Source organism: Odontesthes bonariensis, chromosome 1, assembly GCF_027942865.1.
Source record: "Odontesthes bonariensis isolate fOdoBon6 chromosome 1, fOdoBon6.hap1, whole genome shotgun sequence".
Taxonomy (NCBI): domain Eukaryota; kingdom Metazoa; phylum Chordata; class Actinopteri; order Atheriniformes; family Atherinopsidae; genus Odontesthes; species Odontesthes bonariensis.
The window spans coordinates 20815644-20839215 of NC_134506.1; the positions used below are offsets into that span (position 1 = coordinate 20815644).

A 23572-nucleotide genomic window follows, 5' to 3' on the forward strand; every position below is an offset into this window, starting at 1 on the left:
TTTATCCCATTTGTGTGGCAGGTTTTCAGTTCAAATGTGCGGCATACGACCAAAAGTTAAAGTAACCAAACAGTTTTCTAAAGTAAACAGTACTCTTTGTAATGAGAACGCTTGCTGCATAAAATCAGTGGACTGTCTGTATTCATTCTTCCCTGGTACAGCGTGATATGCTGAACATTTCTGTGTGAGAGTCCACTGAAAGTAAATATCTTAGTATTTGTTGCATTATATCTGTAAACCTGCACGTGGAACTTATCGTGTATGTGGTTTTGTTTGCAGCATCAGTTTGACCTCGCCAACGGAGTTAGAGAGCGCCTGAACAATCTTCTCATGTGCTGTGGCCACCACACTCTGCCCGTTGATCTCGATGATCCTGTGACCCACGCGGACGCCTCCTCGCTCGGCGATGCCTCCCCGCATCAGGCTGCATATCTGCAGGGTGAAACACACGCAACAGAGTGTCTCCGTGTTTATAAGTACTTGGTACTAAAGTCTAAAGCGGTGCCAGCAATGGGTAAAATAACAGAAATACAGCAATATGGTGACACTATTTAAAATAGACAGAACTGATGATGCTGTATTGGTTGGTTTATAAACATTGCCTGAATCAAAACAGCAATTTATCACATACTGATAGGTGTTTAAATGGTGTACCGAGTACACAGGAAGTGAGATAATGAGCAGATTAATCTTAACGCACTCGGTAATGTGAAACATGCACACGAAACACACAGCTAACAATTTATTCATGAGAACACAACCTGCTGACATATTCTGTTGATAACGCCCAACCTAAAATTAAAATACTTACGATGCCATTCTGGACACTGAAGCCCAGCTGATACTTCAGGTCTGGTCTCTTGATGAGGACGGTGGTCACTGGGGGACAGCTGACAATGTTCATTTTCACCTGAACTTGGTTCTTTAAGCCCTTCATCACAGAGAGGCGAACACAAACATTAAACACAAAATGAACCACGAGGTTGAATGAAAGTTAAGCTTTATGATGCGTTTCATTGCCTCAGCTGCCTCCTCCAGCCACACTGGTGTGCACATCCTCGGTGTCTCTGTACCTTAATGATTCCCTGACAGGTGGCGAGCGGCAGCCCCACGAGGCTGGTGTTGTTGATGGACATGATCTGGTCTCCGATGCTGAGCTTGCCAGAACGAGCTGCCGGACCGCCGTTCATCATGTTGGCTAAGATAACTGTGGGCAGGATGGAGCCCCAGCCGGACTCCACGATCACCACACCAAGAATCTCCCCTTTACTCTTCTCCAGCTGCAGCTGCGGGGAGCCAGATTATCGGTCATTTCAATAATTCATCGTGAAGAGAAACTCACACACCACAATCAGAACAACAACACCGGGGCACACAGAAAGCTGACTGAGCCTACAACCCCGTACGATTACATAAAAAAATAAAAAAACTGCTTCATCCTAATTTTGTGTCAAAAACATCTGTTTGCTGCAGTCTTTTCTCATCTTAAGACAATGCGCTGTAATCAACTTAAACAGCGTATTGTTCAGTCACAGGTTGCCGAAGAGCGCGTAAAGAATTCATTATCGCTCTAAACAAGATGATTCGTGTACACAGGAAAAATTTGATTTTTTTTTTTTTTCTTGCTCTGTTTTATGGATCAGAGCAGGAATCTGTGGTATAACAGCAGTCCTGGAGCTCAGATGGCAGAGCTGGCATCAGCAGGAGATTTAGAAATGTTTTCTACAGAGGAGGATTAATACCTCTGGTTGCATAAGACTGTTGCAGGCAAAGTTGCAAATCAATCAGCAGCACTGCACCACTGGATTTATAGCATTGTTGCAATAATGCAGTGACCTACCTTGACCCCTTAAACTCACTGGATTAGTTTAAACTGAACACTGCTTTCTGTGGGGATTGTCCATAAATTGATTCTCTCTTGAATCTCTCTGTCCTTCATCCTAAAGGTCAATTTACAAATACAAAAAAACCCAGAAGAAAACTACCCTGAACACACCACATCATTGCCCTCTGGTATCCAATGTGTCTGAGGTAGACCTGGTGATGACCACTAACAAATGGAGGGTGATTAAAATGTTCTTTTAAATTCCTCAACCTCTTACAAGAAGAGAGAAACTAAATGTTAAAGGTTGAAAGATGACACCTTTAGCATAAGCCTAAAAAAATGACTGCATTGGTTCAAACATTGTCCTTATTTTCCCCCATCTGTGAATATTCATGAATAATAAAACATTACATCCAATACAAAGTAGATCAGAATGAATCATACATTGCTGCTCATGGTTTCAGTAAAACAACATGAATGGTTGAACTCGAACAGATCTAAACGTGCGTAGATGTGTTTAAAGATAATTATATAATTCGCCCTATCAACTCACAAAAATAGGTCGCTGATGTCCAGGAAACTACTTAGAGGTTTAAACAACCAGACTGTTTTTCAGAATACTTCAGGTTTTTTATCTTAAATCAAGCCAGAAGTCGTAATGGTTTTTTTCACTGAAGTTACTTCTGTGGCACATATAAATACAGTGCTTTGTCCTTTCTTTATCTCTGTTTTTTTTTTCATTTTTGCCCCCCTCTTCCTTTAAGGTTTTTGTAGTTATTTGCAATACAACGCGCGTGCATATTTAAACACATGGAAGCGGGAAACAGCTACTATGTGCAGTGTATAGGACAAATTAATAATTGTAGAAAGGTAAAAAAAAACCTCACAGTATTAACGTGGACATTAATGAACTCAATCAATCTACACCTCACCTATCCCAGTAACTCAGAATCTGAAATGATCTTTTGTCAGCAATCATGCCTGAACTGTTTAATTTCACTCGATTGTCTCAAATGGGGTCAGTGTTTGTAAATGACTCTCATGTAGCAAATAATTACCATGTCTTCTACTGGAGCTTTAAGGAGGGCATCATGAACGGAGTGTGAAGCCCTGCACAGTAATATTAGTATAAAGGTAGAACATGGGCAATATGCTATAAAGCACTTTGTGTCTATTAAGAAAATAATTCATATATCTCATACCCAGTAAATCCGACATAGATTTGGATTGCAGCTCGCCATATCTTTCTTTCACTACTGTTTTAATCAGTTCTCCTCTTCCCATTCTTTTGACTGTCTGAGGCTGCTGGTGTGCACATGAACTCTCAGACAAGAATTTGTTCTCAGCCCAGTTAAGAAGTTCAGGAAGCTCTAGTTCTTCCAGACGGCCCTGCTCTCCTTTCACTACAAATTAGTCTAATGCCTCTAACGTAGCATGTGGGCTGTAGCGTTAGTGCAGCCTCTCTGCTCACACAGAAGAAACAGTTTACAGCTTCTAAAATCTCCAAAAGCCTTCAGTAATGTTTCCAGGCCACAGAGTTAGCAGAAGAGGAAGTGCTACAGAAGAAAAAGCCGAGCCTGACGGGCTACGAGTGGATTTTACTGTACCATCTGCCTCTTAATCTGTCAAATTAGTTAACAACTACAACAGCTGCATGTTTCCCTGATGGCCCTGCAGCATGAGTGGGAATGTGTGCCGCATTTTTTTTAAAACCTCATTTCTATCTTATTTCCTGTATTGACACAAATAATACAAGTGCAGAGAAACGTGCGTGCGGCATTAATTCCTGTGGTGCACACTTAATACACCAACCTCTTTGCAGTTTTCAGAGTTGGAGAAGTGAATGAGGTCATCATTGTACATTTCCTGGGTGTTGATGATGTCACTGTACTCCTTCTGACTCAGGTCCTCGGGGTTGATGCCGTTGGCTCTCAGGAACTCCTGGTATGCCACGCTGAACGCCTGGCCGATGGACTGAGCGATGAGCTGAGCCTGAAGACAAAAAAAGAAAAAGCAGGAATCATTATGTAAAACACATGTTTGCGATCTTGATTTGCCGTTTTGTTTGAGCCTCAAAATCTAATCCTCACTGATACACGTATAAATAACAATTCAGCAATGAAAAGCATTCTGTGGCATCAAACAGCAATGGCTCTGTGAGTGCCAAGAATATGTTGAGGCTTAATATGAATTGATTTTCTCTGCTATAAGCTATTTGTTCTCATTGAAGAGGACAGGTACACTTTCCTTTTGTTCCATTTAGAAGGAGTGATGATTAATGAGGAGAACAGGCTGTAAAATCCAATCCACACAAAATCATGCAATGATATACAATATCATCCTATTAAATATTAGCTAAAGAAGACAAAGATATCCAGCTCTTTGAAGCAGGACTACTTCTACACATTGACAACATAAAGGAAAAGGGGATTTACAGTATCAGCGATTTGTTATTATAAAGCAGCAGTAATGTTAAGGAAGCTAAATCTTATCTTTACTCAGTTCTATATTTGTAAACCTGCTGCAGAATTTGTGGAGTCCCAACTATGCACTGTGAATTAGTTTTGCACAACAAAAACAAAAAGCAGAACAGGAAACACTGAATAAAGCCAGTGAAGCTACAAAAATAGAAACAGTTTATTTGTTGATAGAAGAGCAGCTGAATGGTTCTATTAGAACTCCGTCCGGCCTTTAAAACCTGGCTGCAGAATTGGATGAAGAGTGGACAGATTGGACTGCAGCCTTTTTACCAATTGGCACAGAGACTGAGCGGCCGGCTCCTTGATGCTACCTTGTTCGTGCTGCCAAGTCTTACAGAATCTGCTTCAGCAAGGCAAGCAGCAGCTCCATGGGATGAAAATAAATAAATGAAATCAAAACTGCCCAGCTAACGAACATCTTTGTACATCAGTGCGTTGCTCTGATCATGAGTGACAACGTTTACAACACTGCAGAGCAAACATGGGAAGCTGAAAAAAGTATCAAGGTAACCACATCTGTCCTCTCCTCACTATCTTCTGACGACAAAGGAATCTTCGACGATGTGAAAAATAACAATAAACACCTTCGTTGACTAACTGCGATCTGTGTAACATCACTTACATCCTCAGACTCAAAGACATGGCAAATCATCTTGTACTGCTTCTTTGCCTCGGGTGCACCAGGTGTAGTTTCGATACAGTCCTGCGAGGCTGTTCGAGGCATTCTGCGTCGCGCCATCAGAACCACAATGTTCCCAATGTCAGCGATGTAGGAGATGGTGCGCAGGGCATTGTCCATCATCGCTTCCTGTCGGCAGGGCAACCAAAACATCAGAAATGAGGCCCACGGTTAAATGCAGGTTGAAAGGGTGAATTTATGAGCTGAATATCAGAGCTAAAGACTGTGATGATGATGTCGACATACGTGACGGCAACCAGGATTACTGCGATTACAGAATGTATGAGCCGTGAAATGAAAAAAAAAAATAATTCACCTCCTGCTGGTATCTGCAAGAAATTAAATATTTGACTACATGGACATTTACTGTTTTAATGTTTTCAATTCCACAAAACCTGATGATGTCATCGGTACAAATCTCAATTCACAGTTACTGGGGACGAGCAGGTGTATTACAATCTACACTAGAATCACATTCAATGGCAATTAAATGTAGAACAATAGAAATTTGACAGAAGGACGTGTGAAAAACAAAGTACACCCTCTTTCAATTCTAAGATTTGTTTCAGGAGGACATAAAAAACCAGGTCTTAAAATAAGTAAATACAACCTCAGGTGAACAACACATGACATATTACACAGTGTTATCATTTATTTATAAAAAAAAAAACAAGCCAAAATGCAGAAGCAGCGTGGGAAAAACAAAGTACAACCTTGCTGAGGGTAAGTAGCAGCCAGGTGCTGCTTATCAAACGCACCCGATTAATTGATCATCAGCAGGTGTGAGCACCTCTGTCTGGAGCGTTCAGGTGTGTTAACAAAATGCCAAAAGGAAAAAAGATGTTAGCAATAATTTAGAGGAACATCCATCCTTCTACAGTGATACAAAGATAATCCAAACGTGGAAAACAGCCAAGGCAGTTGTCAATCTTCCCAGCAAGTTCGGCTCGAGGTTACAAGACTCCACAATGCTCAGAGAAACTTAGAAAAAAAATAAAGCCATAATTTGCATGTTAATGTTATGTTAATGACAGTGTAATCAGAGAGACTGAAAAGACTTCACAAGTAGGACTTATTTGGAAGAACTTGACAGGAAAAAGCTTCTTCTCTCTAAACAGAGCATGGCAGCACAGCTGAGGTTTGGAAAGCCGCATATGAACAAAACACAACACTTCTGGTTGTGGTGAGTTGGAGGGGTGAGGATTTGGGCTTGTTCTGCAGCCACGGGACCTGGGTACCTTGCAGTCATTGAGTCGACCGTGACCTCCTCTGCATACCAAAGTGTTACAGAGTCAAATGTGAGGCCATCTGTCCAACAGCTAAAGCTTGGATGAAATTAGGTCATGATAAGGGACAACGATTCCAAGCACACCAGATATTTTATGATCGGATAGCTGAATTCATAAATCAAAGTTTCGCTACAGCCAAGTGAAAGTCCAGATCTCAACCTGATTAAAATATTGTGGAGGGACCAGAGGAGAGCTGTGCGGAAAAAAATGTGAGCATACTTTAATCAGCTGAAGCAACATTGTAAAGAAGAGTGGACGAAAATTCTTCCACAACAACATGCAAGACTGATAATGTCGTACATTAAACTGCTGCTGAAAAGGGATTCTACAAGGGTGTACTTTCTTTTTCAGACGACTGTAACTCCAGAAAGAAAACCACAAAAAGAGACAAATAAATGTTCTATAAATACAAGATTGTGTTGAAGCTTCTTACAAGATGGTGCAGTAAGACTTGTTGCTGATGGTTATGCCATCTCCAAAATGTGAGCTCCTTTTCTTATTTGAAAATTATAAAGAGCCTGTTTGTAGCATCTTTAATTAAGTTCTTTGCCAGCTGAATCACCCATTTAGGGGGGAGAATGAGATAAAAGCACACTCAATAAAGCACAAACAGGTCTTCCTTTGATTGCATGGATCCCAGCTGTATAATCAGGTTAAAGCCCAGTAACGCCTGGGTGAAGTAGAGCGTTTATAGACCTTGTTTATCTGATCATTCTGAAAAGGTGCACAAAAAATATCTTAGGTGTTCGTGTTGATTTCATAGTTTAATCTTGTTTGTTCACTCAGTCTAATCATGGATGAGCGTAATAATGTAGACTGCATGAGGCATTTACTTTATAATGAAACAACAGCTTATAGAAGATCTGAACTTCAAAGAATGCGTGGGTTTGCTGAGAGGAAGCCGTATTTGTTCAAGCTTATGATAATATGCTGAACTCCATTGCAGTTTTGTCCATTTTATAAACCCAGTGGCGGTTTTATTAGACAAGTTTAATTAATGTTGCCGCTCCAGTCCAACTTTGGACTTGTTCTCATAATGAATCAAAGTATGGGGGACCCCCATGCAGGCTCCATAAAGTTTGGAATAGCGGAAGGAGGGCTTTTTACCTTGGACTGCTTTTTCAAAAGTGCCAGGACCAGTTGCGACCAGATGGTAAAGGGAGGAAGACAGGCACTGCATTGCAGCACGTTATAATCTGCCAGGCGGCTGCCCACACTCACACATTCTGACACTGTTCAGATGGCCAGACCACAGATAAGACTGAAATACTGCAAATGAATCATCTGTCACATATATGTTTAACTTTTGCTGCTCTCCTCGTGGTCTGCAGAGCTCTCTGGAGTGCAACTGCTCCTCCACACAGCAGCTTACGATACAGCTAAAATTACCTTTGGGGAAGTTTCTATCTGAGTGGAGAGAGGTTTTGTGAAAGAAATTGGATTAGGAGTATATGAAATAACTGTTTTTCTTTTCATTAGAACAAAAAGGGGATTTGATATTCATTCTAAAAACAGTCTGATACAAGAACAAGTCAGTGCTGAGCAGAAGTTTGAGCCCTTTGGATGATTTGGAGAGTCTATTCTTATCTTCTGACTACAGAAGTTCTGACTGGCATCATGAGATTAAACAAACAGGAGCTGTTATTTTATGAGATGCATCCGGCGTCAGCAGTAAACTGCAGTTATGAAAAGTACTGTGTGTTCTTTTTTCAAGGAAAGCTGCTTTTTAATCTCACAGGTGAGGAAGTGCACTCTGGACAGAAACATCAACTACTTACTTGTGAGTCTGCATTGAGCACTTTGATCCTCTGGGTGGAGATAAACAGATCAACCTCAGTGAGAGTCTGAGCATCTCCGTCGGCACTCTGAAGGAACATACAAACAAAAGAGCTGGTCAAGTCACCACCTTAAAAAAAGATCTTTGAAACAAACTTGATTATTCACTTCGAGCACTGCTGTTTCAAAATATGTTGGTGTTGAATGCAGGAAAGTCTTGGTGTAGATATTCAAAATGCATGCATGTTTAGTTCAGTCTCCAGCTGGGGAAACACTTGTCAGATGGACAAGTTATTAAGTGTAAAGGTGAGGTGGAAACGACTGGAAAAAAGAGAAGAAAATTGGCAGTGGTGACGGTTCACATCAGCTGCCCTGGCATGAGGACCGTGAGCTGGCGTGTAAACGAGAAACAGCTTAACACTAAACCCCCACCAGCTGGCTCTTACACCAGAGAGATCAGAACAAGCCTGCGAACATTTCCCTCTAATCACTCCGAGCAGCAGACTAATAAAATTCTATTTGTTCTAGTTTCATTAAGACTGCCTTTTGCATTCAAAATAAGGCCAGGGTGATAAAGAAATAAAACCCATATTACTGCAGTTTAATGGTTTATGTTATAAAGGCTGAACCAGCTGTGGTCTGCAACGGTCAAAATCCATATATATGAATAGGTAGGTAAAAACAGAAAAAGACTTGAACAGGGGTTGCTATTTTATGTTTTGGATGAAACTGCATTCCCTTTGCTGTTTTCACTTCAGAGGAAATGGTCTTGCCCCCCCCCCACAGAACAGATGAGGACTTCAGAGCACAGAAACATATGGACTTAGCTCATTTAGGCGATGAGCATTAATGGCTGCAGCCATATTGTTCAGCTTCTATGATGGACCTCTGCCTGTACATCTAAACAATAAAAAAAATAAGTTTTAATGATTTTTGACTGAAGCTCTGCTCAGCTTCTCATAACATTTTACCATAAACGCGAGTGGTTGTTTATAGATATGGATTCCCGCCACAGTGACTCAGAATAAAGAGGTGGGATATGAGCTTCCGCTATGGCTGGTGAAATCTAGGCCCATTTTGCTAAATAACTGGCATGTACTGACTGATAATCTGCTAAATGCATAATTCAACTCACTTTGGGAAAATTAAGTTGCTGCAGAAGGAATGCGTTTTGGATCATTTCTTGCTGCTCTCTCCAGAAAAATAAAAGGTGTGCATTTTCATTTATTCATATCACTTCCAGTTATCTTAGTATACTTATGTTAATAATCTGTGCCAACTGCTCGACGGATCTATTCACGTGAGACTAACAAACCTTTAAAAGCCCCCGATTTTTCTGTTAAAGACAATAAACTGAAATTAGCTTTCAACTGCTTTTCAAATTTAATGCTATTAACATCTGTAGAAAAACTAAAAATCACTGTAAAATAAGCCTCTAAATGCAGGAATCATGTATCATCTGTCACAGCTTGGGTGAGTGGTTGATACCACCTGTATATGTGTTGTACTTTCACAGTCAACTGAAGAATAACTAATTTCCAGGCATCAAATAAAGGATGAAACGGTCTTTTTTTTTAAATTTTCAGTTCATATTAGTAAGTTAGATTTCTTTTATATATATATATATATATATATATATAATTTTTATTTTATTTTATTTATTTATTTTTTTCAACAAACTAGAGAAAACATAATTATGCAAACATTTGGGAGCTAAAGATGAGAGCTTTCAGATACTGACGGCTAACCCTGATTAGCGCGTAAGGGCCATGATTTGTTAAGTCATAGTTACATAACACAAACTGATGCAAATGTCAAAGCTTTATAGGTATCAGTTAGCAACAATGGGCTCCTCTGAGCGACCAGACAGCACCCTGAAAATTCGAATAACCAGTCTGATAAAAGCAGGAAAAGGCCATTAGAGAAGAGTAAAGACATTGCTTCTTCTGTTTGTTTTTCAGAGGCAACGTGAGGCCTGTGAGATCAAGAAAAATATCCAGGACAATTGCTTCTTGATTTACTCGGAAGGCACTGCCCAGCCCTCTTGACTGCAAAGACCGAGTAAGATTTTCCAGACTCTGTTTCGCTGAACAGACCTGACGCATTCTGGAAACGAGTCCTGTGGAGGGATAAAGTGAAAATTGAACTCTGGCTGCAATGAGCAAAGGTAGGATTAGAGAGAAAAAAGGCAGCAGAATTTCATGATAGAACACCTCTAAGAACGGGGAGGATCGATCATGGCTTTGATTTGTGCTACAGCCAGGGGCTCAGAGAATGTTTCACTGGAATTTAGGAGAATGGATTCAATACCAGTGAATTATGGAAGCAAACATCACACAGTCGGTTTCAAGGATAAACATGAAAGACATTTTCTTAAATCTCTAAAATTTGCATCAAATGGCCTTTCTGATTGATGACTACAACCAAGCCTTTGCCTGAACAAGCTGATGAAAGTGAGACTTTAACCGTTCTTACAATGAACACAGGAGATTTCCATGAGAGCGTATGGGCCATTTGGTCCGGAGACCATCTGCTTGATATGTACACTCACTGTGATTTAAGAGAGGGGGGGGGGTTGAGACAGAAATGACCATCTATTGCACACAGGAGGCAGGCTGTTATACGGAAATTATGCTGCGTTTTCTTTACAAGTCAAGAATGGCAGGTGAGGTTCTTTTTTGTTTTGATATCAATACTACACGTACTTGAATGTACCCACAACAGCAAATAGAGAAAACAAAATACAGGTCAGGAGAGAAGAGAATGAAGCCACGTCTCTTAGAGAGCTCAGATCTCTTCAGATCTACCTTTCTTCACTACTAAAATTGCACAAAACAAGTAATACATAGCCTTAAACTCAACGCCTTTCAAAGATCCGGTCGTCTTCCACACACTTAAATATTTACAGTAACTGACTATGAATGAACTTTTGGGTACCTCTGTGTACGTATAAGTATTACTGTGTACTTAGAACTCATTCCCGGAGCAAAATTGACTCTGTATTTCAAAAAGTCCAGCATCAAATACAGCCTGCAGCTATCACATACAGTAGTGTTCATCTGACATGGCTTCTGTTACCTTGTGGCCATACTGGTTGCCTTTGGATTCATGTTAGTACATTTGGCTGTGGCGGCTCCTTACTAAAATGAGGAATGTTGCCTTGCATCCCAGTCGCAATCGGATTAGAAAGTCCTTGAATCGAAAAATGTCATCATGTTGCCCATTTTATTTAACAGTCTTCTAAAAATGTTATGTGGGCTGTTGGGAAAGCTTCCACCACCTTTACACTTAGCTGAACACGTAAAACTAAACGTGTGAAAAGAAAATTGTTGAACTTGAGCGCAACAATTTTGATGTTTTATGAGCACAGATGGGAGAGGACACAGACAGGCAAAAATGCAATGAAAAAGAAAAGGTGAGAGTGGAAGGAGAGTGGCCAGAGGCTCTTCCTTTTGCTCCGTTTATTACACACCGCCTTTTTCTTGATTTTGGCAGCCTTCTGTACCCTCTGGCAGACAGGCAGGCAGGCAGGCAGGCAGGCAGGAAGGCAGGCGTTGGGACGGGGCAAGGTCAGCAGATACAGGAGCACAAAGAACAGGAGGAGGACATTAAGAAGGTAAATAAAAGCGGGTAAGACAGTAAAGCCCCAAACCATACAACAGGTGTGCCACCACTGATCTAAGAAACGGGGAGAATGACAGAGAGACAGGGAGTGTGTGTGACTGTGCAGTGCACGTGTGTGTGTGTGACTGTGCAGTGCACGTGTGTGTGTGTGTGAGAGTTTTGGAGATAGTGTTGTGCACTACCATGTTGATTAGCTGATACATGTCAAAACAGCAATTACAGAGGGTAATAATTGCTTCTTCAACAACCAAATCAAAGGCGTGAAGACATGAATAGACAGTGATTCTGCATTTGTGACAAAGCTCTGTTAGGAGGGTCTAATCTGTTCCATTAGTTGTGGATGTTCAATTCATCTCTCGGTTTTGTGGTCGAAGCACCTGCCAACATATAGGCAGATGGTACAGCTCCATTTCTAAGCGCATTAAGGCGACCAAGAAAAAACCCCAAAACAAGTCATTAAGTCTAAGTGTATGGGCTCCACTCTTACCAACTCAAAGTCTAAACATTATTAGCAGGAAAGGCACGCTGGAAAAGAACCAGCAACACACACAGAGGACAGGGAGGAGATTAAGCCCTGAGAGAGGATTCAAACTATGTGCTAGAGGTTTGTTCTCTGGGCTGCCTCGAAAAAAGAGAAATGTTTGGAATAAACAGTTTGGATCAACATGGAGGCAGTTACAGCTGATGTGTATTCATGGTGTGTGCCATCCACTTTGATAAGTAATCTCTTTTCAAGACTAATCATTTTGTAATCTTTCAAAATCATTTGTTCCATGTGAGGTTGAGGTTGAGCTGCTGACCCCCTCCACATCTACTAGAGGAAATGATCTCTTATCTTACATTTCCGACTACAGGGTGGGTGTTTGTCCTTGCCGTCGCATCAAACTTTTAACTGCTACGGCAGGGTTGGCAACAGCCTAGAGGAAAGAGTATTTTTTTGCAAATTTTCATCAGCTCACACGCAAGACAGACATCTGAGGCTTTTAGCAGTATCTACTCCTCTGCTAAGGCGGCGCTGAGCAGGGTGTCGAGGGGGTAGACGACAGGAAAGAGTGAAGGTTGGGGTGGGGATGAAGCTCCATAAATATTACATCAAACGGAGCGAATGTCGTGCCAGAAAAGATCTGCTTGAATAAGGTGCACATTTCTGACACGATTTACCTGGCAAAGTTATTTCAGCTCAGCATTGCGCTCCAGGGAGCTGTACCAGAGCTTGAGTGTACAAGCTGATTGCTTCCTTGGATTGATCTGGAGCAAGTAAGTATGAATAGAGCCTGTGTGATGGCAAACACAAAGGAGCCAAGTGCATGCATTTCAGTGTCAGAGTTTAAAGCTGCACTCTGCAGGAGTTTGTGACATCCGGCAGCAGAAATGCAGATTGCCATCAAATGAATAAAAACACGACCAATAAGGCTTCGCACAATAAGTGAGGAGGTTGGCCTGGCCAGTTATGTGGCTAGTATTTTTCATGCACAAAGGGATACACAAATAACATCCTGCCACTTCATTTGAAATGAATACCTGTGTTTTATAGACTTAAAAAATGTCTTTATAATCAGTTGACTGCCAATACAATCAAGCGATAAGGTTCTTAGTTTGTTAGGTTGTTGTTTTATCGTTTTCCTGGCACACGGTGCACTTTGCATTTCGCCAATGTTCAGAGAGAAATTAGTTGACTGCCAGCTGATTCACAAATATACACAGACCCTAACCTTCCAATCCCGAGCAGACACAGAGAGAGAATCTGCACTCAGTTACCTCTACGTGTACGGATATGCTGATATTTTTCATCTAATTTTTACTGATTGCAGATACCAATACATCATCATCAAGCCTCTCGTGTAGAGGAATTAATAAATCATTATTTCCACTCTTATTGTGATGGCCCAAATTTACAGTCATCAGAAGAAAAAAAAACCTTTTATTTACGTTTATTCAAAAAATGCCATGTTAATCTAATAAAACCAAACATTTTCAAGCAAAACTGTAAATTGTAATAATCCTACATTAGTAAGCTTGAATGATCCTCTCTGAGCAAGAATCCGGAAATCAACCACAAGGCCAAATTGGACTTTATCTTTTTTTTTTTTTGAGGTTTTGTCTCCTCATACTGATGACATGCAACTTTCATAATACATCCCTAATAATGACCTAAACACATGCCTCTTTAGTAAATACTCCTGAACACAGGAAACTTAGAAAAAGTGACTTAAATATAGGCAACGCAACCCGTTTTTATCACTGAAACTGCCTTCAACAGTAAAATTCTAAAGTTTTCTGCATCTGGAACCTCAATATAAAGAACTAACCTACTATCTATAACATAAGACAAATAAAGCAGAACCAAATCTCACATGTATCCACCTGCTCAACAGCAACTCTCGTTACAACATGTCAGTTTCTAAAAGTAGACTACTGCACGGAGGTCATTCAATATTTAGCAATGCAGCTATGTTTGCGTTCGCACAAGGGGGAGAAAATAAAGAAACTTGTGTCGGGAAACTGTGAAGCAAAACAGTACGAGGTCAGTCATCGTGTCACGACACCTGACCACGAAAGTCCCCTGGCACAAAGACTGAATCCATAGCAGAGGAACACGAGTAATGCTGGAAGCTTTTCTTACCGAAGGGGAATTTTGAGTCTGTGTTTCTGAAAAGTCAAACACAAGCACTGGTGGAATAACAATGAGGAAGAGAGCAATCAAGCTCTTCAAACAGCTATTTTACAACCAGCTTCCCTACGCTGCACTGGCACCATCCAATCGAATTTTTCCTGAAACTGCACTGAAGAAGCATCATCACAACACTATTAGTGAACAGCAGGGGGCAAGTGTCAGCAAGGGAAATATAAGGCTTGTATGTCAGCAGCCCTGCCATCCAGCCAGCTGTGTCAAACGGACGCCCTGCGGCCCAGTCTGACTACGATCTCTAGCTGCCGTCGAAGATCACTCATGCCTAATATATGACTATAATACTTTGCTGCAATTACAAGCGACACGTTGAGATTTTCACAAACCATTGTCATCACGGCCTATTACAAATAACAGATGAAAATGAATGATTTTCTTCTTTGTTTATGTTTTTTCTTTTTAATGCAGCTTTCGCCGTTCCAATACAGTATCTACAGTAGAATGAGAGACATATTCAGTGCAGCAAATGTGTTAGAAAACATGCAGGACAAGTCATGCAAAGCTACTGAACATCATCTCTGAAAGGTTCCTATATGTTTTTGACACATTTGAGGTTACCGTTCACTGCCTAAACAACAACAACACGACTGGAACATGATAACGACTCCTCTGAGGAGAAGAGAGGACGTCGTCATGTGAAATTCTCTTTCAGAGAGGGGACAAGTTAGACTGGGACAGCACTAACTTAGGAGGGAATGAGTCAGAGATGGTGATAAATAAGTTCCACTGCAGGAACTAATTTATCAAGCAAAAAAATAATTAAAGGAAATGAAAGAAAATCCAGAATTTCAGGAGTCAGAATCGGAGTAAAATTTCTTGTTGCAAAAAGTTCCAACTCTTGGGGCACTGCTAATACCTTAACACTGTTACAGCTTTTAGAAACAAAAATAAAAAGAAGAATTATCAGATATATTAAAGTTTTCTCAACGCTAATTGTTCAAAAGATTCCAGGGATTATTGAAAGATTTGGATTCATTTGGATTCTTTGTTACAGTTACTTTTAGCTTCTCAGGAAATGAAACAAAGAACATGAATAATCACTTTGTGTTTCTCTGTGTGACTTTGAATAATGAATATCTCCGGGGCCAAGAATCCAGCATGAGTGAGTTAATGCTTTTCGATACCTTGACCCGACTGACAGCCTCTTGAGCCTGCATCATGCGTATGTTCTTGGACGGGTTTCTCTCAGACAGCAGCTGGGTGGAACCCAGGTAGTTAGCAGCAAAGATAATGCCATCGATCAGGTCTTCTGGCTCGCAGGGTCCCGGGACTGAGAAGATGGTGATTAACAGGGACATGCGAGGAGAGAGAGAGAGAGAGAAAATGTTTGGGCTGAAAGTGTCGTGTGCGTGATGGAGAGAGTGTAATGACTGCGCTCAATGTGCTATGTGAAGAAACAGAGCCAAACACTGTTGCTCTGGAGATACGGTGATAACTGGATGAATCTGAGCAGGGAGATGGCAGTGACTGTGAGATTATGGCATCGCAGTGTCACTGGAAACTGAGATTAATCTGCGATATCAAGATTTAGACTGTAAGACCCCGTTTTCAGAGCACAATACTCTTTTATGATCTGATTGAGCAAACAGCCTGCTGAGGTCCTGTTAAGCCTTGCCTCTGCCAAATGGCAGGGAAATGGCATTGAAGAGTTTTGTCAGGGACACACTGAAAGACCAGTGTTCCTTAGAGTTGTTCCATGAGATCCCAATATTTTTGTTTCATCACCAAACAGGCATGCAGACAGATTATCTTACCATCAACAAAGCTGGGGAACGATGCAACCTTCTTTGTAGGCTGAAAGACAAGATGGATGATGGGACACAACAGTTAAATAAATGTCCATGAACCAGTTTCATCTTCTTTGAAAATGCTGTTAGTAATGATTTTACCCAAATATGATTTGCTTCTTACAAAAACAACATCTTCAAAAAGCACTACACTAGATTATGGGATCAAGCAGCAAATCTAAATTTAAGGAATTTAAATATTGAACTCAACAATGGGCCTTGACTGGTGCATTTGTATTAATTTTGGACAAAATCTACAGTCTGGTGAAAAACAGCATTTTTACAATATTGCAAGATCCCTCTGCCAGTTTGGCCAGTAGACGGGACTTATCTCCTGTGCTAAAACAACAACAGACTTTCTTTCCATCACTGCCATCAACAATGCTTTCTTAAGTGGATTAAATTTGGCTCACTTTGACAGCAGAGGTGTAGACGGCTGACATGTACAGTACTGACACAAGAATCAAAGACAAAACAAATACAGTGAAAGCAGAAAGTTCATCATGAATTATCTTTATCATCCATTGTAGAAAAATTCCCTCTGGTGTTTAAAACAGGTGTCAAAAATATTCAGACATTTTGTTTTATTTTCAAGCAACCCCCTGACTTACAATCATACAGTTGCATGTACACTCATGTATTTCTCCTCTCCTTTCTCTGTAACATATGTAGTGTATATATAGATATATATAGATATATATATATCTATATATATGTGCGTCATGCTGAAGAGCACAGCAGAAGTGGGCGTGAGAGCGCAAAGCTCATCGACGTCCCACACTGACGTGGTTGTCGTGGGAGGTGAACGAGAGAGGAAGCAAAGGGATTCATACACTCATCCCACTGCATCTACTAAGTCCTGTAAACGGTTCACCACACATCCACAAAGCTGAAGGATACGGAGCTGTGGGTGGAGCCTAGAAACGAAGCATCCACTGCAGACATCTCGGTGAAAAATGGCCCTCATAAAACCACAAGCAGACATGCTGCTCAATTACCTCGATGCCATCGTGCCGTAAGCAGAGGACATGAGCTGTGGTTGTAATTACACAATTACTCATTTACTCAAATGGTCATGCACTAACACACACACACACGCACACATTTACACACAATATATTCACTAGAATACAATAACCTTGTAACAGATAAAGAATCCTGAGGGAAATGCTGCGACAGATTCGATTCAGTTCAGTTTGATTTATATAGCGCCAAATCACAACCAATGTCATCTCAAGGCACGTCAAAGATGCAGCCCAATTCAAGTCAATTAGAATCCAATTCTTTGAAAAACAATCTAAATCCAATCAAATCCAATTCAAGAAATTCCAAATTAGTCCAATTCATAAAAAGTCAATTAAAAAAAGCAAAAAACGTTGCCTTGCTAAGGAAACCAACAAATTGCATCCACCCTGAGCATGCACGAGGTGATGGTGGAAAGAAAGAACTCGCTTTTAACAGGAAGATACCTCTGGCAGAAGCACACTCAGGATGGGCGGCCATCTGCCTGGATGGGGGTTGAGAGGGAAGGAAAGGGGGAACAACAAGCATCATAACACCTGGCCAGGGATACCTGCTGAGAAAGATCCAGCAGCATTTACCTCTGGTACATTGTTGTTTTCCAGGGGAACGTTGAGGTCAGACCGCTGCTGTTTTCTGGGTTGCTCTGCTCCATTGCTCACCTGCCAGGTCAACACAGAGAAACAGGTACGGAGTATAAGAATTAGAACAGATTAAAGCAGGAGGGCCTTGTATGTGATTACATCTCCTTTCTGTTTCCACTGCTGGTTGGAGGTTTGTGACGGAGATAAGCCGACTAAAATGGGTGTGTTGGCTTGCTATAAATAAGAGGTGTGAGACAGTGATGGACTATGAAAAAACTATGAAACAAATGGTTCGTTTTGCCAAGATCCAAAATATCAAGATTTATCTGATTTGAAAACCAAACCATAAAACAAACCAATCTTAAAGGTAAGCACTGTCTTCAGGGACAAAAGCAGTGGATTCAATCTGCATTCAGCCGGCAAACTCTTTTTGTCAGCTTACTCTGTCTTTTATCACATCTCTCGTTAAATACAGTATAAAATATAACCCCAACTTCACACTGGTTGCTTTTTGTTCAGTTTAACATGACATCTCTCCTGTTGTCATTTTACAAGCATGGCTGAGATTCTGTGCGATATCTTGTATTGTACAAATTGACATGAACACGATTACAAAAGGTGCTAGTTGTGTTGTACCTGTTTATGAACACACTGTTCCACGATGCATTCTTACAATTGGACGCTTCCTGCCAACTAAAACAGATAATGATTGAAGGGGTGATAGCTCTGTGCTGGGCACACCAGTGAAGAATTACCGTGAGGTGTTTTTTCTAGTGTTGCACCGATACCGATACCAGTATCGGGCGGGGCCCTGATCGGCACTAAAATGGTGGAATCGGTATCGGCGAGTACCAACAAATAGGGCACCGATACCATTTACCGATACTTGTATGACACTTGAACGTCTCCCGACACTCGCTACACTGTGTTGTGATCACTGTGCAGCTATCGCTATTGGCCTGCTCCAGACCAATGAGAGCGGGCCAATAGCCGCTCTTAACCAATGCCGGGGCAGCTTTTTCTATGTGTGAGGAGCAAGACGTCTGGCGACACGGCACTCTGTTAGCCGGGGAGGGTGTCGTTCGCAGTCATCTAGAGCTGCCGGCGACGAAGACAGCTAGCCAGGGGGAGTTTGCAGCGCGAGTGTGAGGAGGGGAGGCTGGGTGCCTCCTGTAGTCAAAACAGGGTCCACGATAGAGAGTGCTGGGCCGCCATCGCTCCCTGTGCGGTCGTGACAGCGCACTACCAGCCGACAGCCAGTTACCGTCTTCGCCGTCCAGCAAAACCGTTACCCCGGGGAGTTGGACGGCGGCACAAGCTCAGACCCTGGGGGAGGGTCTAGCCAAGTGGGCGAGTTAAGTATTCCTCTCCTTTTAACTTTGTGTTTTAGTGTTTATGTATAGGTCGGCCTATTGTTATGTGGTATTGATTGGTGGGGTTGCGTGGGGAGGAGTGACGGGTCTGTGGTTAAACGGGCGCCATATGCTGCAGGTTAGCCGTGTGTTTTGTGGTGTGTTGACTCTGTGTGCTGTGTTTAAAGCGTGCCTTAAAGCTAGTGAAGCTAGCCTGACTTGTAGTGGGTTTTCATTCCGTGTGCTGTGTTAAGGGTTAGCCTGTCGTGTGTGTCGCGACCAAGGAAGCCTGCGTTCCCAATCCTTCTCTCTCTCCATTAGATCAGAGCCCCCCACCCCATGTGTTTTATGAACTTGTGAACTAATAAAGATATTACATTTTACATCCAAGTAGTATGCAGCTCTTTATATGTACCATACCGATACCACTCTGTTTGAAAAAAAAAAAAAAATTAATATATATATATTAATTTCTTTTTTTTTTTTTTTTCAAACAGAGTGGTATCTGTATCGGCCGATACTGCACAGCCAGGTATCGGTATCGGGGCCGAAAAATGGTATCGGTGCAACACTAGTTTTTTCAGGAGAGGAACATCTTTAAAGACTGAAGAGCTTGTTCAATTTGTGAGCATAATCAGAGGATAGAGGAGTAAAAATGTGAGGAAGGTGTGAAAACCTCCTCCTCCTTCTCCTCCACTGCATAGCATTGAGAAAAAGTTCAATTCAGAGGAGTAGCACATGAATCTTTCTCCTCCTTTGGTGAGAAAAAAAACAAAGTTCTGATCAGTATTCATTATGCTACCGTACTCAGTAGTGCAAACAAGAATTACATTAATGAGATTCGTGTTAGTTGGCGGCATGGAAAGCAAAACTGCTTTTTGTTCTTGCTGTACAGTACAAAACTGCATTTGTGTAAAGAATCCCAAGTGAATCCAGTCAAACTTTGCACTGTGCCTTCTACAAAGAGGTTACATGCGGAAGTTTCATCAGACTACTTTTCATCATCAATAAATCAACGCCACGTCAGTCCTTATTCATCAGTGCAATCAAGTTTCATCAGAACACCACTGAGACAACTGGCAGCTTCTGCCTTTGTGTACATGAGCTCACAACGGGAAATAATTAGTTTGATTTATTTATTTTCTTTTTCAACAGAGTGCCTGATATTTGTCTTCAAGATTTGTGTAAATAAACTGGAATGTACACAAGGGCACATTCAATGAACATCACAATGGTTGCTTAGGATATTCTGTCCTCACAATCTTGCAATGTTCCCGACAGCTCAAAACTCAGCAAGCTATTATTGATAGCTAAAATGGTGTCAATAAGTTTGGGATAAAAATGCACTTTAACGTCGTCTCATTCGAGCTTGTGCCAATGTATCATAAATAATTCAACACTTATAGCTGAAACATAAAAAACAATTTAAAATCTATAACATAGAGTGCTGTGTGAATTAGTGTGTGTGTGAAGATGACGAGTTTTCTAGTTTCTACGTTAACATAAGCTTTTGGCTCCACACTACGCCGTAAAGCTCTTACTAAATTCGATGTTTTCTTGGTTCAGTTAAGGGGCACATTCAGGCGGGGTACGGAGAACACGTCACTGGATAAGAGAAGAGGAAAAAAAAATCATCTCAGTGAGCCGAGGACTCATCCGAAGCTGCAGTGTGCTGTACATTTTTCTCCAATTTGATCTAGTTTCACTGACCCACTTCTCTGCTGCATACAGAGAAAGTGCCAGCACACGTGCACACTGTGGAGCAGGTGTGTGTCGGCATGCTGCCCACGGGCGACTCACCCTGTTCTCCTTTTACCATCTGACTTTTAGTGGGTGGGGGAGTTCTGCATGTGTTGGTGATGTATGAGTGTGCAGTACGTGTGCTTTTATCCAGGTCTTTTCAAAAATAAAAAAAATAATGAGGGAGTACATGTCAAGGTAACATGGGGGAGAGGCAAGGCTCCATTTATTCTTCAGTTGCTGATGAGAAACATGCCATCTGTAACTCATCTTCAGTCCCTCACCAAAATCTTTATTTTTTTTTTTTAATAAAAAAAAAAAAAAAAAATCACACAAATCACATCCAGTGGATAGAGTCTTGAAACAAAGAGTACAAACCTGATGGTAAATGTTCCACGTATTTGATTTGGCAGTGGTAAAACAGTAAAAATCTGAGGCTGAACCATAAATGAATTGAATACCATGAATCCCTGTGGCAGGTTTGACACAATTTATGGGCTGAATGAGGAACAATAGCAGTGCTTATAGCCTTTCTAAAAAACAAAACAAACAGTTCACCTGCTCCTGTGCCCATCTCTGTCTGTCTTCAGGGGAGCGTGGATGTGCCTTGATCCCCTTCTGGAGCTCAGGGTTGTTGTGGTGCATGGATGGGAGGTTTAGGGACTTGGGCCTGCTGTCGTGGCGGTGATGAGCTGGTGGGTAGGAGGCTGCCTCAGGTTTAGAGAGAGAATAGTCACTTGGTACGGGGTCCTGTGCCAGCTCCTCCGGGCTTTGGTCGGTGCCGCTGCTTAGACTTCCCATGCTCATACTCATCTTAATCTCAGCAACAATTTGATCAATGTCCTCCTCTGCCTCCTCCCCCGTCTCCCCTTCCACCACCAACACTTTACGGCTTGGGTATGGAGAAACTTGCACTGAGTTCCCATTGTCCTCAGGGGCATAGTAGTCTCCAGTGTAAGCCCTTCCGTGTCTCTCCTCCTCATCACCTTCCTCATCTTCCTCCTCATTGGGACAGTACCCCTCGCTCTCTGCCTCTTCCTCCTCCTCTTCTCTGTCACCCTGTTGGGTGTGCAAATTGTCTTGCGTGGCAGCCTGGTGGTGGTGGTGGTGGTGGTGGTGATGATGGTCCAGGATGGGCTCTGGTCGTCCATTGTATATCTGTTCATCAGGATCTTGCTCCACCACCTCACAGCGGACCTCTCCCTCCCCCTCAACCCAATCTTCCACTTTGTGTCGCTCTCGTCCCGCCCACTGCTCCTCCCCCACCTGGCCCTCTTCTCTCCACTCCTCTTGGGCCTCTTCATCCCCCTCTCTCCACTCTTCCCTCACCTCTTCCTCCTCTTCTCTCCACTCCTCCCTCACTTCCTCTTCTCCCTGCTCATCTTCCACCCATTCCTCCTCCCTCACCTCCCCCTCAGGCTCCCCCTCCTCGGCCCACCCTTCCACAGCCTCCTGGCACTCATCGGTGTGGGATCCGCCTGGCTGTATGGTCCTGGGACATTCTCCCTGGCTGTATTTGTGGCTGTGGTTGCATTCTCCCTGGCTGCTGCAGTCCATACCCTCCAAGTAGCTGTCATCCTCTGGGCAGTAGCGGATATAGTAAGTCACACCTTCATCCTCCTCTGCCAGTCCTGGAGGGGTTAGTAAGACACAGGCAGGTTTGTTAATATTAGCGCTTTCTTTATAACTATCTATATACTAAATCAATACGTTAAATCTAACCCTATCTATTCAGCTCACTAATGCCCAGTTAGAACTAGTAGAATTAGATGTCCAGTGGATATGCCACCAGAAGGCTCATGTTTAGGGTTTTTCCTTTTTAATGATATGTCTGAAAAATCATTGGCTGTATTGTAAGGCTACTTGGTATTGACATCTGTGTCCCTCTCAGGACAAAGTGTAATAACTTTTGTGAGGCCTTGACTTTTCATCAGTCAACACTTATTTGTCTAATACACTGATTTATTATTATTTTTTTCAATGTACCAGCAAAACTAGAGACAGCTTCTTAAAACCCTTATAATAGGACTACTAAGGTCACACTCACCATCATCATAGTCTTCTTCATCGTCTGAAGTGTTGTTGATATAGTCAGAGCTGGAGTCGTCGTCCAGGCTGTCGGCTCCACCATGGAAGTCTGCCTGGTGGTGCTCATCATGGTCACAATTGTGTTCAGGTGTGGACGGTGTTGCTGGTCGCTGATTCTCAAGTTGTGGATCGACAGCTTGGTTGCTGCACCGCTGCACGTCTACCTCTGCATCAGCATCTTCTTCCACGGTACTGTGACCCACCTCATGAGACTTAGGGGAGGAATATTGTGCCTTACAGGAACGAGGGAGGGTATTTGGATCATGTGGCTCTTTGTGGTAGCGCAGTGGGCGTTGCCGTGCGGGGATGGGTTTCAGATCACATGACTCTGCAGGATGAGGGGTGGGACAGGAGGCAGGGCCTGGAGCAGCCATACCGTTTCCCCCACTGGTCCCTGGCCTCCTCCTTTGAGCCATGACCGGCGGCTTACAAGCCATGCATCGTTAGTTCTTTTAACCTGAGACAGGGACACACAAAGGGGGCAAAGCTTTAGAGCAACGCCAAATACATGTGGCTAATTCAACCTTGCAAATACGCAGACACACAAACACACACACACACACACACACACGAGAGAGGAACATTCTGCAATACTAAAAACTGCTTCACGAAAATCTGCATGTAGTAACTTCTCTTTAT

At 42.2% G+C, this 23572-nt stretch overlaps 1 protein-coding gene across 5 annotated transcripts in view; it reads right to left on the reverse strand.

Annotated features, from left to right (window-relative positions):
- apba2b (amyloid beta (A4) precursor protein-binding, family A, member 2b) overlaps nt 1-23572 on the reverse strand; it is a 63113-nt gene that overhangs the window by 2394 nt on the left and 37147 nt on the right. For 4 of the 5 annotated variants that reach the window (XM_075458231.1, XM_075458380.1, XM_075458436.1 and 1 more), the window contains exons 2-13: nt 22893-23390; nt 21404-22476; nt 17751-17831; nt 16117-16156; nt 15487-15632; nt 11522-11557; nt 8052-8138; nt 4928-5113; nt 3638-3817; nt 1074-1286; nt 812-931; nt 292-432 (exon numbers count right to left, since the gene is read on the reverse strand). In XM_075458231.1, coding sequence (XP_075314346.1) covers nt 292-432; nt 812-931; nt 1074-1286; nt 3638-3817; nt 4928-5113; nt 8052-8138; nt 11522-11557; nt 15487-15632; nt 16117-16156; nt 17751-17831; nt 21404-22476; nt 22893-23370 — 2781 coding nt within the window. In that variant the 5' untranslated portion in view covers nt 23371-23390. The remainder of the gene's footprint in view (nt 1-291; nt 433-811; nt 932-1073; nt 1287-3637; nt 3818-4927; nt 5114-8051; nt 8139-11521; nt 11558-15486; nt 15633-16116; nt 16157-17750; nt 17832-21403; nt 22477-22892; nt 23391-23572) is intronic. The other variant, XM_075458514.1, reaches the window with a different exon arrangement.